At 38.5% G+C, this 12,153-nt stretch overlaps 1 protein-coding gene across 1 annotated transcript in view; it reads right to left on the reverse strand.

Moving 5' to 3' along the window:
• Window positions 1–945: 945 nt before the first annotated feature.
• Window positions 946–12,153, reverse strand: part of LOC127803079 (uncharacterized) — a 79,204-nt gene continuing 67,996 nt past the window's right edge. The window contains exons 10-11 of the mRNA XM_052339104.1: window positions 3,773–4,013; window positions 946–1,247 (exon numbers count right to left, since the gene is read on the reverse strand). Of these exons, the coding sequence (XP_052195064.1) occupies window positions 1,137–1,247; window positions 3,773–4,013 (352 nt within the window). The 3' untranslated portion in view covers window positions 946–1,136. The remainder of the gene's footprint in view (window positions 1,248–3,772; window positions 4,014–12,153) is intronic.

The following is a 12,153-nucleotide window of genomic DNA, read 5'->3' on the forward strand; positions in this document are numbered from 1 at the left end:
ACTTTTGAATAAGTTTGTAAACGTATTTATAGATGATATTTTCATTTACTCTCCTAGTGAAGTCCAGCATTGAAAACACTAGCGAATGGTAAGATGCTTAAAGAATATTTGTTATGTGCTAAATTCTTTAAGTGTCAGTTATAGTTGGAACATATCTTTTGATATATGAAATTTTGAAACATGTGTCAAGTTATATGAAATATTTTCTATTGAAACTTAATATTAGATGTTTCAAAATTCACTTAAGGTATGTTGCAACAGTCTTTTTGTTTCAAGAATTTTAAAACACCCCTTTGATGTTTCAAAACGTAAGAGTTATTGCTCCAAACAAGTTTTGAAACTAATGTTTTCATATTTCAAAAGCAAGTATAATTTGAATCTGTATTTAATATTTTAAAATCTAAATTCTATTTCAAGAAAAGGTAGAAAGTATATAGTTAACCTAAAGTAAGTTCTGAAATCAGAAATCAGATATCTTGAATGAAACAATTAAACAGGCATGTTTCAAAACCTATAAAGCTTATTTTGAAACTTCTGATGGATTTCTGCCAAAAAAAGAAAAAAATCAAATGATTACTCTCTTTGCAAAGGATGTTCACTTTTTATGCACAAAAATCATTGTGTACAATTTTGTATTTTGCTTAAATATGAAGAAGTCTCAAAAGAGCCAAAATTTAAAGAGCTTCTTCACTTATTCTTTGTCAGGAGTCTGCTCCAATTCTATTGCGTTTTCGAGGAGGCACTTCTTGTGAAACATGTTTATGTTTTAAAACATACATGCCTTTGTTATTTCGAAACATGTCGACAGATATTTTTTACTATTGAATATCTTTTATCCTAACGGTTATTTTTTTAAATGCTAGTTAGTATATTTAAGCCTTCAAGGCCTAATTTATGAGTGTAGCAGAAAGATACTAGCGATCACTAAAAGAGATCCAAGAAGAATTCAAGTCCAAGTCTAAAAAGCATTTAAAACTCAAAAGTACTTACAAAGATTCTGTCCACACCATGTCTTCTACTACATTCATTCTTACTAATAAAATTCAAAATATTTAGATAAAAGATTCATTTGACAACCCAGGACAATGGTCACTACAGAGCCTATACAACGTATATTTATGCAGTCCAGCAACTGCTTAATTTGGGGACATGAAATGCGCCCGAGCAAGAGGATAGTCTTTTCCACCTATAGAAACGCCAGTTGGTGACCACTGGACATCCTCCCAGTCAACATTCTCTTCCACCACCTGTTCCATGCAAACATGCATATATAGAAGACAAAAAGGCCAAAATCAGAGCATGTTTTCAAAATTGTTTTGACAGTAGGGATTGGTTATATACTACTCCATTCATCTATTATACCTACACAAGTGTAAGTGACAAATTAAACCAAGTTTCTAATTGCTCCACCATTATTGGTAGGCAGAAAGAAGGCTGTCAATGAACTGATGCCTGATGAACAGAACACTGCTCTTACAGCTGGAGTATAATTTCAAAGATTCTTATGAGGTATAAATCCAGGAAGTTAAAAATTGACAAGTTACAAAATCACACTCAAATGACTGAAAAAACAAAAAACATGCAGGTTGGATAGTGGAGGGAAATACTTAGAACGCTAGGTTCTACAAGTGGAGGAGCACTTGGAGGCCTTTCCTTTGCATGATATAAACTACTAGGATAGGCCTTGTGGGAAGAGTGCCCTTATAGAAAGGACTCCTGTATGATTGAACCAGCCTCATGGTGAGTACAATAGTAGGGTGGAGGGTCCGATCAACCAAGATGAAGAGGTTTTCCCAACGTCCTTAGTAAACACCCAATAGAGCACAAGGGTGGAGAGTTTGTTGTTCAAGAAAAGGAGATTCCGTCTGCAAGGAGCTTGACATGTGCATGTGTTCTTAGTGAAACCCAATGGAGAACAAGGGTAGAGAATTTATTGTTCAAGCAAAGAGATTGTGTTTGTAAGGACCCTGACGTGTGCATGGGTGCCATGGTCCCATGCAGCATGATGGCATGAGGGAGGCATGCCAAGAGGATGTGTGCTGCAATAACACATGGCACGAAGGGCGCACACATTGGCAAAGTGCAACAGTATTGGAATCTGGCCAAGCTTCAGTGTGGGGAGCAGGGACGAGATGTGTTGGAATCTGGGAGTTTTAATCACGTTGCAGGCCACATGGGTAACGACCATTAGGAGGTGTCCATGGGTTGGTTTCGGATTTGGCACTAAGAATTGAACTGATCTTCATCGAGTCCATAAGATTGGACCCAAAACCAACCAATCCCTATACAAAATCTAACCAACCCAACCAAATAAAAATCTAGTTGGTTTGATTCAGTTTTTGGTTCCAATTACATAAAATAATCTATAAATCTCGAATTTTGTTATATAAACTTTGGGAAAAAAAATAATATCAATGCTCAACAAATAATTTGCACCCAAGAACACTACACAACATTTAGTAATTTGTTTTAAACAATGACACGTAACAACAATCAGCTAATAAATTCACAAATATACCCAGATAACATTGAAAGTGAGGTATTTATATTATACATCAATTGGTCCAAGTCGAGTCCATAGACCCAAAGGCCTGGACCAAGAACCAAATCAATCTCCATTGAGTCCAATTTTATGGACACAAGATCAAACAGCTCTATTTAAAACATCAAATCAAACCAAACCAAACCAATCGCATTGGTTTCCTTCGATTCTCAGGTCTACTTAGACCCATGGATACCCCTAATGTGTAGCTAGAGTGCACAACACAAGCGACATGTGGAAGCACAAAATAAATAGGCTCTTGGATGCATTGACAGGCAGGCCACTGGCGTTGACAGTGAACAAGCAATGTGGGCGTGCAGACCAAATAGGTTGCAGTGGTGGAGACAGTGTAAGCATTTAAGGTATTGTGGCCACACATGCAGGAGGTAGCCTGACCTCGTGTGCATGGGCAATGGCAAGTCACAGGGCTGCCCATGGTGAACACAGGCAGTAGCACTCTTGCGCAGGGGAAACAAGCATGGCATGGCCATGGGAAGGGGTGAAGAATGCACCAGGCACAGGCCGATAGGAAGCAATCGTATGCTTGACACGTCACATGAGGCCACATGGGCCATAAATCTGCCACCTGCTGAGTAACTACAACACAAGTGTCACGTCTTGAGCTACTGTCTATGGTAAAAAGCTTGCCAAGCAGGTGCAGCACACGTGCCACATGCCAGAGGGTTTTGCTAAAAATCTGCCACCCATCGGCGGTTGGCGCAGTCAACCACAAGCAACTCCCTTGTTAGTTGGGGATGTTAACCACCACTAATTCCCTAGCCTGATTGGGGGTGTCAACTGTAGATCACATGATGGGCATGCAACTAGATGCCTATATTAGGTTAGTTGTAGGGACGATTTTGGCTATGTTATCATAAGAAATATACATATATTCATGTTAGGGTGTCTCTATCCTATGCATTCATGCTTCCTAGGGCCATTGCTAAGTGCATAATGGAAAGCTCAAACCCCCAACTGCTTTGATGTGTGATTGAGGCTGATGTACAATAAACAAATGGCGTCAAAAGCTTGACTTCCCTTCAAACTTGGTTAAAGGTAACATCAGTAGGTCTGTCTTTCATTTTTGAGAGCAGCCCATCTATCATGCCTTCTGTTTTCATGAGATATTTACACACAAGAGCAGAAAGAGTGGTGGGTGGAGACAGAGAGGAAGCAATTCATCAAGTTGAAAGAATGTTTGTGGCACTCATAAAGGATATACAAATTTACCTCCAAATGTTCCAGGGGCAGTGGGATTCCAATTGACTGCATCACTTTCTGTGGTAGTGGCTTCTTACAACAAGACCACCGGAAAACATCAAGCAGAACATTTTCACCATCTATAGTACCATTTCTCTCACCATTAGCAGAGTGCATGCTGTGAGTGAGAGATTTCTCGATCTCCATATCAGGTGTCTGACTTAATGGTGTAGCCTTGACCATCTTCTCTCCAGAAAAGCATAGCTCATACCTTCAGATAACATAAAAACTAAGTGAACACCAGAACCATCATAAAAGTAGACAAATTCTGTTTTTGATCTTTGTACTTAAAATTTCCAATAAACTTTTAATGTAAAAAGTTCTATTCCATGGAAAAGATCTAAATCAATCTATTGAAAAAAAATTTCACCAACAAATAAAGCAATCATCCATCCAGTTTTCTATATGGTATATCATATCTGGTAATGCATATGGAAGGAATAACCTGTTGATAGTAGGATTGTGGTGTGCCTGCTTCTGTAGTGGATTTATGTTATGTCATTTCTATCTGTTGTATTTGTTATAATCTTGTTAGGCGGTTAAGGCTAAGTACATAAACTTAGCCTTGTTTCAGTCCATTGTATTGTTGTTATAGTTGTTTTCATTTCTAGTGAGTCAGCAAGGGATTTTTCTTCTCTCGCATTTTTCTTCTTCTTCTCCATCATGAAGCTCTCGCTTCATGGTATCAAAGCCCTAGACTGGCGTCGATGGCCTCTAATCTTGAGTTCAGTTCTTCTTCTCTTCCTCATTTTCATCTTATCATGGCAAACCGTCTTGGTTTGTAGACTCCGGAGCCACAAGCCACATTACCTCAAATCTTAACAACCTTTCTCTTTGTTCTCCATACAATGGCAATGAAAAAGTTGCCGTGGGTAATGATAAGAGGCTTCCTATTTCTAACATTAGACTTCGTCAATTGTATACTCAAAACTACTCCCACTTCCATCATTTCTTCACCTAATGTGCTTCATGCTCCTAATATGAAGAACTTCATTAGTGTTTCTCAGCTTACTAAGGATCATAATGTGATTTGCTGAGTTTCACTCTGATTCCTGTTTGATTAAGGACAAGGATTCAGGGCTGGTGCTACTACAAAGGATCCTTAAAGATGGACTCTACCAGCTGGCTCCAGCATTTGCTCATACTGAATCCAAGGCTGTGTCTTCTATCAAGTCCAGAAATCTTGCTGCTAATATGTCTGCTAGTGTGTCTTCTTTGAATAAATGTGAAGGACAGAGTCTGTCCTCTTTTTGTCCCCTTTCAATGTGTCTTCTAATGTGCCCTCTGGTGTAAAAGTAGATCATGTTAACAAGATATGTCAGCAATGGCATGCCAAACTAGGGCATACTTCCTTTCATGTACTTGAGTCTGTTTTGAATAAAGTCAATATTCTTTGCTCTAGTTTGGTATTTCATTTTGTGATTCTTGCAAATTGGGCAAAATGCATCAGCTTCCTTTTACTAGTTGTCAAATTACTGCAAAGAAACCTTTAGAATTGGTTTATTCGGATTTGTGGGGTCCTTCTCCTATTCTTTTTACTAAGGGGTATCGTTATTATATTATCTTTGTTGATACTTATACTAGGTATACATGGCTATATCCCTTGAAACTCAAGTTTGATGCCATAACCATTTTCAAAACTTTCCACAAATTTGCTGAGTTGCAATATCAATCTAAACTTAAAGCCCTTCAAACTGATAATGGTGGTGAATTTAAGGCTTTTTTACCTTATCTTCATGCTTGTGGCCTTCAGCCTAGGTTTACTTGCCTTTACACGCACTAACAAAATGGTGTAGCTAAAAGAAAACATCGACATATAACTGAGATGGGCCTTACATTGTTAGCCCATGCTCATGTGCCCTTAAAATTTTGGGTAGTATTTCAAATTGTTGTCTACACCATAAACCTGTTACCAGCCTCACCTCTCAATTTTAAATCTCCCTTTGAAGTTCTTTACAACAAACAACCTAACTATATGCAATTGCAGCCCTTTGGATGTGCTTGTTTTCCTTTTCTTAGAACCCTATAATAAGCACAAAATTCAATTTTCACTCTTATCAAATGTGTGTTTCTTAGTTATAACCATGTTCAAGCTAGGTATAAGTGTTTGTATCCTTCAGGGAAAATCTATGTGTCAAGACACGTGAAGTTTAATCTAGAGGAATTTCCCTTCCTTCTTTTGTGTTCACCTTATCTTCCTCCTCCTCCTTGTTCCTCTCAGTCGGTGTCTTATGGGCAGTCCACTATGTTTCTTCAACCTCTTCCTTCCTTTTCTTCTAGTTTCTTTTACTCCTCAAGTAGCACAGCCCTCTATCCCAACCTTATCTTCTTCAGTTTCTGCTGATTCTTCTTTTAATCATTCCTTAGCCACTAACACTGATCAGCCTCCTATTTCATCCAAACTATCTAAATATAAAGCTGCTCCAACACCTTCAGTTCACCCTATGGTCACCAGATCTAAGTCCAAGCAGCTTGTTACCTCTCCTCATGCCTTAGTGAGTTCCTTAGAATCCAATTCTGTTCATGAAGTTCTCTTAGACTCTAGTTGGGTTAAAACTATGGAAGAAGAGTATTCTGCCCTTCAACGTAATCAGACATGGGATTTGGTTCCATTTTCCCCAGATATGAACCTTATTGACTACAAGTGGGTGTTCAAAATTAAATACAATCCTGATGGGTCTATTCTTAAGCATAAGGCCCGATTAGTAGCTAAGGGTTTCCTCCAAAATCCTGCAATTGACTATGCTGAAACATTTTTGTCTGATTGTGAAGGCTCCTACTATCAGAGTTTTGTTTTCCTTGGCTATCACATTTGGTTGGAATATTCAGTAAGTTGATGTGAATAATGCATTTCTTAATGGAAATCTAAATGAAGAAGTGTTTATGGCTCAACCTAAGGGATTTGTGAGTTCTCAATTTCCTTCACATGTGTGTCGGTTAAAGAAGTCTCTTTATGGGCTTAAACAAGCTCCTAGAGCTTGGCACACAAAGTTAAGGTCTGCCTTGCAAGATTGGGGTTTTAAAAGAGCTGTTTCTGATGCTTCCTTGTTTATTAAAAGAACCTCTCAATTTGTGTTGTTTGTTTTGGTGTATGTGGATGACATTCTTGTCACGAGGTCTAATTCTATAGCTCTTCAAGCCTGTATTCGAGATTTGGACACCCATTTTGCTCTTAAGACTCTAGGATTTGTTAACTACTTCCTAAGGTTTGAAGCTCATAGAGATCCCACTAGTATATATCTTACTCAATCCAAATACACTTTGGATTTATTGAAAAAGGCAGCAATGCAAGATTGCAAGCCCTGTGCTACTCCAATGAATCCAAGCATTTCCTTGACTGATGAGGGTGATTTGTTTTCTGAGCCATCTCTCTATAGAACTATCTTTGGTTCTCTTCAATATTTAACTTATACTCGGCCAAACATTGCATTTGTAGTGAATAAATAGAGTCAGTTTTTGTCCTCACCTAAGCTGCAACATTGGTTGGCTTGCAAAAGGTTGCTTCGGTACCTTAAATGGACAATTGGTCTAGGCCTGTTATTTGCTCCATCCCCTAATGATTTGTCTTTAACAGTCTATACGGATGTTGATTATGCGGGTTGTAAGGTAACTAGATGTTCTACCAATGGGTTGTGAGTCTTTCTTGGCAAAAACTTATTGGTTTGGGGCTCAAGGAAACAATTTGTAGTGGCTAGGTCTGTTGGTGAAGCCGAGTATAGGGTTGTAGCACAAGGGGCGACTAAGGTCTTGTGGCTTAAATCTCTATTTTTCAGAGTTAAGTTATCCATGTGTTAATACTCCAGTTCTTTGGTGTGATAATCTAGTAGTGAAAAGTATTGTTGAAAATCCTGTGTTTCACTCTCGGGCCAAGCACATTAAGATTGATGTGCATTTTGTAAGAGAAAATGTTGAAAATGGTGATGTTAAAATTCGGTATGTTCCCCACTCTTCATCAGGTAGCTAATATCTTCACTAAAGAGTTGTCAAAGGACAAGTTTTTGTTCATGTGTAGCTGGGTCTCAAGCTGTCACCTATGTATCACAATCATGCTGTTGCTCCAGATAGCCTACAACCTAGCTTTTTATCATATGCTATGGAGTTTGATTTGAGGGGGAATGTGGAAGGAATAGCTATTGTGGTGTGCTTGCTGCTGTAGTGGATTAATGTTATGTCATTTCTATCTGTTGTATTTGTTATAATCTTGTTAGGCGATTAAGGCTAAGTATATAAACTTAGCCCCATTTCAATTCATTGTATTGTTGCTATTGTTGTTTTTCATTTCTAATCAATAAAGATCAGTGAGGTATTTTTCTTCTCTCACGTTTTTCTTCTTCTTCTCCATCATGAACTCTTGCTTGCCTGAACATGGAGTTCAATGTAATAAGGGTGCAAATCCTTGGTAAGGAGGATTTGCCTTCTTTAAATGAGGTTATCTCTATTGTTCATGCAACAGAAAGGAGAAGGGGTGTCATGTTGGAGACTACCTCAGTAGAGGCATCAGCCTTGGTTTCTTTGAAAACTCATGGTTAGAGTAAGGGAAGAGAGGAAAAAAAGGCTATAGATAGAGATACTCTATGGTGTACCTATTGTAAGAAACCGAGGCACACCATAGAGAAGTGTTGGAAGCTCCATGGAAAGCCTTCCAGAGGTGGATCACTAAAGAATCAAGGCCAAATGTACATGGCTAGCAACCACCAGCAACTAGATCAGAAGGGATCTGAACAAGGAGACACCCTAGAGTTTAACCGGGCAGAAATTGAAAGATCAAAGAACTTAGAATCTCTCGAAAAAGGAACTGCAAAAGAGGGTGCCTGCTCTCTTGCTCTCACAGGCATCTCTTCTAATTCTTTTGCTCCATATGCTTCAGAAAAAAATCATTCTACCTCTTGGATCTTTAGACTCTGGAGCTATGAATCATATGACCCCTTTCTCTCATCACTTTATTACCTATAGCCCTTGTTCTAGTTCCAAAAAAATCACCCAAGTAGATGGTTCTTTAACTACTATTGCTAGCCAAGGAGATGTTCTTCTTAATAAACATCTCTCTCTCAAAAATGTGCTCCATGTTCCTAAGTTATTCACTAACCTAATCTCCATTCAAAAGATCATATTGAACACTAATTGCAGTGTTAATTTTTATTCAACTCACTGTGAGATACAAGAGCAGGGCATGAGGAAGAGAATTGGGCTTGCTAAAGCTAGGGTTGGGTTGTTCTACCTTGAGGGACCGGGTGAACGAGACAAACAAGGGCAGATTCCTCGTGTCATACTTGGCTCAGTCCAACAAGGATCTAATGTGGCTGCACCATTATAGATTTGGTCATCCTTCTTTTCTTACTCTTAAAATGATGTTTCCAGAATTGTGTAAGGGTCTAAATGTCAATAGTTTCCATTGTGATGTGTGTGAGTTTGCAAAACATAAAAGAGTTTCATTTGCTTCATCTAATAAAATGACTAGTTCTCCGTTTACCTTAATTCACAGTGATATTTGGGGTCCCTCATCAGTTCCTAATATTTCTAGGGCAAGGTGGTTTGTCATTTTTGTTAATAATTGTACTAGAGTAACTTGGCTTTATCTTTTGAAAACTAAAACTGAAGTTAGTAGTATTTTTCCTGCATTCTATAATATGATTAAAAATCAGTTTGGGATAGGTTTTAAAAGGGTTAGATCAGACAATGCTAAGGATTTCTTCAATGAATCCGTATCTATTTTTTTCCCAACAGGAGGGTATTATCCATGAATCATCTTGCTCTTACACTCTTTAACAAAATGGAGTGGCCGAGAGGAAAAATGGGCATCTACTTGTTATTTGAACGCTCCTATTCCACCATAATGTCCCCAAACATTATTGGGGATAAACAGCCCTAACAGCTACATTTCTTATCAATAGGCTGCCCTCTCAAATCTTTGGATCTTATAGCCCAATTCAACTGCTAAACAAATCCTTTCTTGATTGTCATGTGTCTAGTCCAGGGTTGAAACCCAAAGTGTTTGGGTGTATCTCATTTGTCCATATTCCTACTATTAGAAGGGGTAAGTTGGATCCTTGAGCTTTAAAATGCATATTTCTTGGATACTCATCTACTCAAAAGGACTATCAGTGTTATCATCCCCCTATCAAGAAGTACTATGTGTCAACCAATGTCACCTTTGTAGAAGGTGATTCTTATTTTAGTAAGTCTCGATCTTCGGATCAAGGTCAGTCCCCTATTCCTATTGGTCATGATCTGCCATTATTTCCTCTCCCAGCCATTGGTCCAAAGGATTCATTGGGCATGACATTGAAGGAGCCTATTCCGAGTACTCCTCGACCACTATAGGTATACTCAAGGAAAAAATGGCCAGCCTCTACCCCTAAGAAAGTCACAACACCTGACTCAATCCCTACTCCTGTAGTTGACAACACCAACAATACCATCAGCCCACCTTGCACATCATCAGGTAACCCCATTGTTGAGTCTCTCATATCTGATGTTGATAACTCTACTGCAAATGCTAACCCTACACCTGACCAGCATCCTCCAACAGTGACCTTGATTGGCCTATTGCCCTTAGGATGGGTACTAGAGCTTGCACTAAGCACCCCTTATATTTGTTCCTATCCTATTCCAAATTGTCATCCCCTCATAAAGCCTTTCTTACAAACCTTCATACCATTCCTATTCCAAAACATTTTCTGAAGCAATAGGGAATAAGCATGGGAGAGATGCCATGGAAGCTAAAATGGCAGCCCTAGAGAAGAATCAAACATGGGAACTTGTTCCATTGTCCAAAGGGAAACATCCAGTAGGCTGCCGATGGGTATACACAATTAAGTACAAGTTTGATGGATCTTTAGATCACTACTAGGCACGGCTAGTAGCTAAAGGGTATACTTTTGCCCCTGTTGCTATGTTCAATATAGTTCAAGTTCTTCTATCCTTAGTTGCTAACCTAGGCTGGCAATTGCTTCAATATGATGTCAAGAATGCATTTCTGCATGGAGATCTTGAAGAAGAGGTTTACATGGATCTATCATCCGGTTATGACTCCCCAAACGAAGAAAAGGTTGTGTGTAAGCTTAATAAAGCCTTATATGGCTTAAAATAGTCGCAACGGGCATGGTTTGGAAGGTTCACAAGGGTAATGCCTTGTCTATGTTGATGATATTGTCGTTACGGGCAATGATGAGGAAGGCATGCATAAACTAAGGGAATGCTTAATCAATGAGCTTCTTGAAATAAAAGATTTGGGACGTTTGAAGTATTTATTGGGCATATAAGTGGCACATTCAACAAAACATATTTTCATTTCCCAACAGAAATATATCATAGACCTTCTAACTGAAATAAGAATGCTAAGGTGCAAGGCAGTAGATACTTCCATTGAGCCAAATTGTAAGTTGGGAGAAGTTCTAGAAGATGGTGTGGTTAACAAAGGATCCTATCAAAGGCTGGTTGGGAAGCTCATTTATCTAGCTCATACACGGACAAACATAGCTTATGCAGTGGGAATGGTTAGTCAGTTCATGCACAACTCGAGAGAGACTCACTTGAAGGCAGTCTATCGGATACTTCATTATTTAAAGGGGACACCTAGGAAAGGTTTTTTGTTTAAGAGAGGCAAAACTATGGCCCATGTGGCTTACACGGATGCTGATTATACAAGATCTGTTGTGGATAGAAGGTCTACCTTGGGTTATTACACTTTTCTAGGTGGCAATCTTGTAACATGGAGGAGTAAGAAACAAAATGTGGTGGCTCGATCAAGTGCAGAAGCTGAGTTCTGGTCTAAAGACTTAGAAGAATGCAAATTGTTATGGCTAAAAATCTTGTTGGATGATCTAAAGGTCCAATGGCAAGGTCCTATAAGGCTATACTGTGATAATAAGTCAGCAATAAGTATTGCTCACAATCCAGTTCAACATGACAGAACCAAGCATGTTGAAGTGAACAAACATTTCATTAATGAAAAATTGGATAAAAGGCTGATTTGTACTCCATATGTCTCCTCAAATGATCAATTGGTGGATGTGCTAACAAAGGGATTATCTTCAGCTGTATTTCAAATGTTTGTATGCAAGATTGGAATGAATGATATCCACTCACAATCTTGGGGGGGAGTGTCAACAATCTATGTCAATCAATCAGAGCAAGATTGGGATTGACGTCTTTTCCTCTTTCTAGAATAGGAATGTATATTATAAATATTGTTGTATCTTTCTATCTTCGAGGTGTATCCTAAGTTGTATAGTTTCCAAAATAGATTTAGAAACTTTCTTGTTTAGTTTTTTAGAAACTTCTTAACTTAGCAGGAAGATTGTTTGTATATTAGCATGTATCCCATTGATTTGAATAAGATTGAAGAATTA

The sequence above is a fragment of the Diospyros lotus genome, chromosome 6 (genome assembly GCF_014633365.1).
Source record: "Diospyros lotus cultivar Yz01 chromosome 6, ASM1463336v1, whole genome shotgun sequence".
Classification (NCBI taxonomy): Eukaryota; Viridiplantae; Streptophyta; class Magnoliopsida; order Ericales; family Ebenaceae; genus Diospyros; species Diospyros lotus.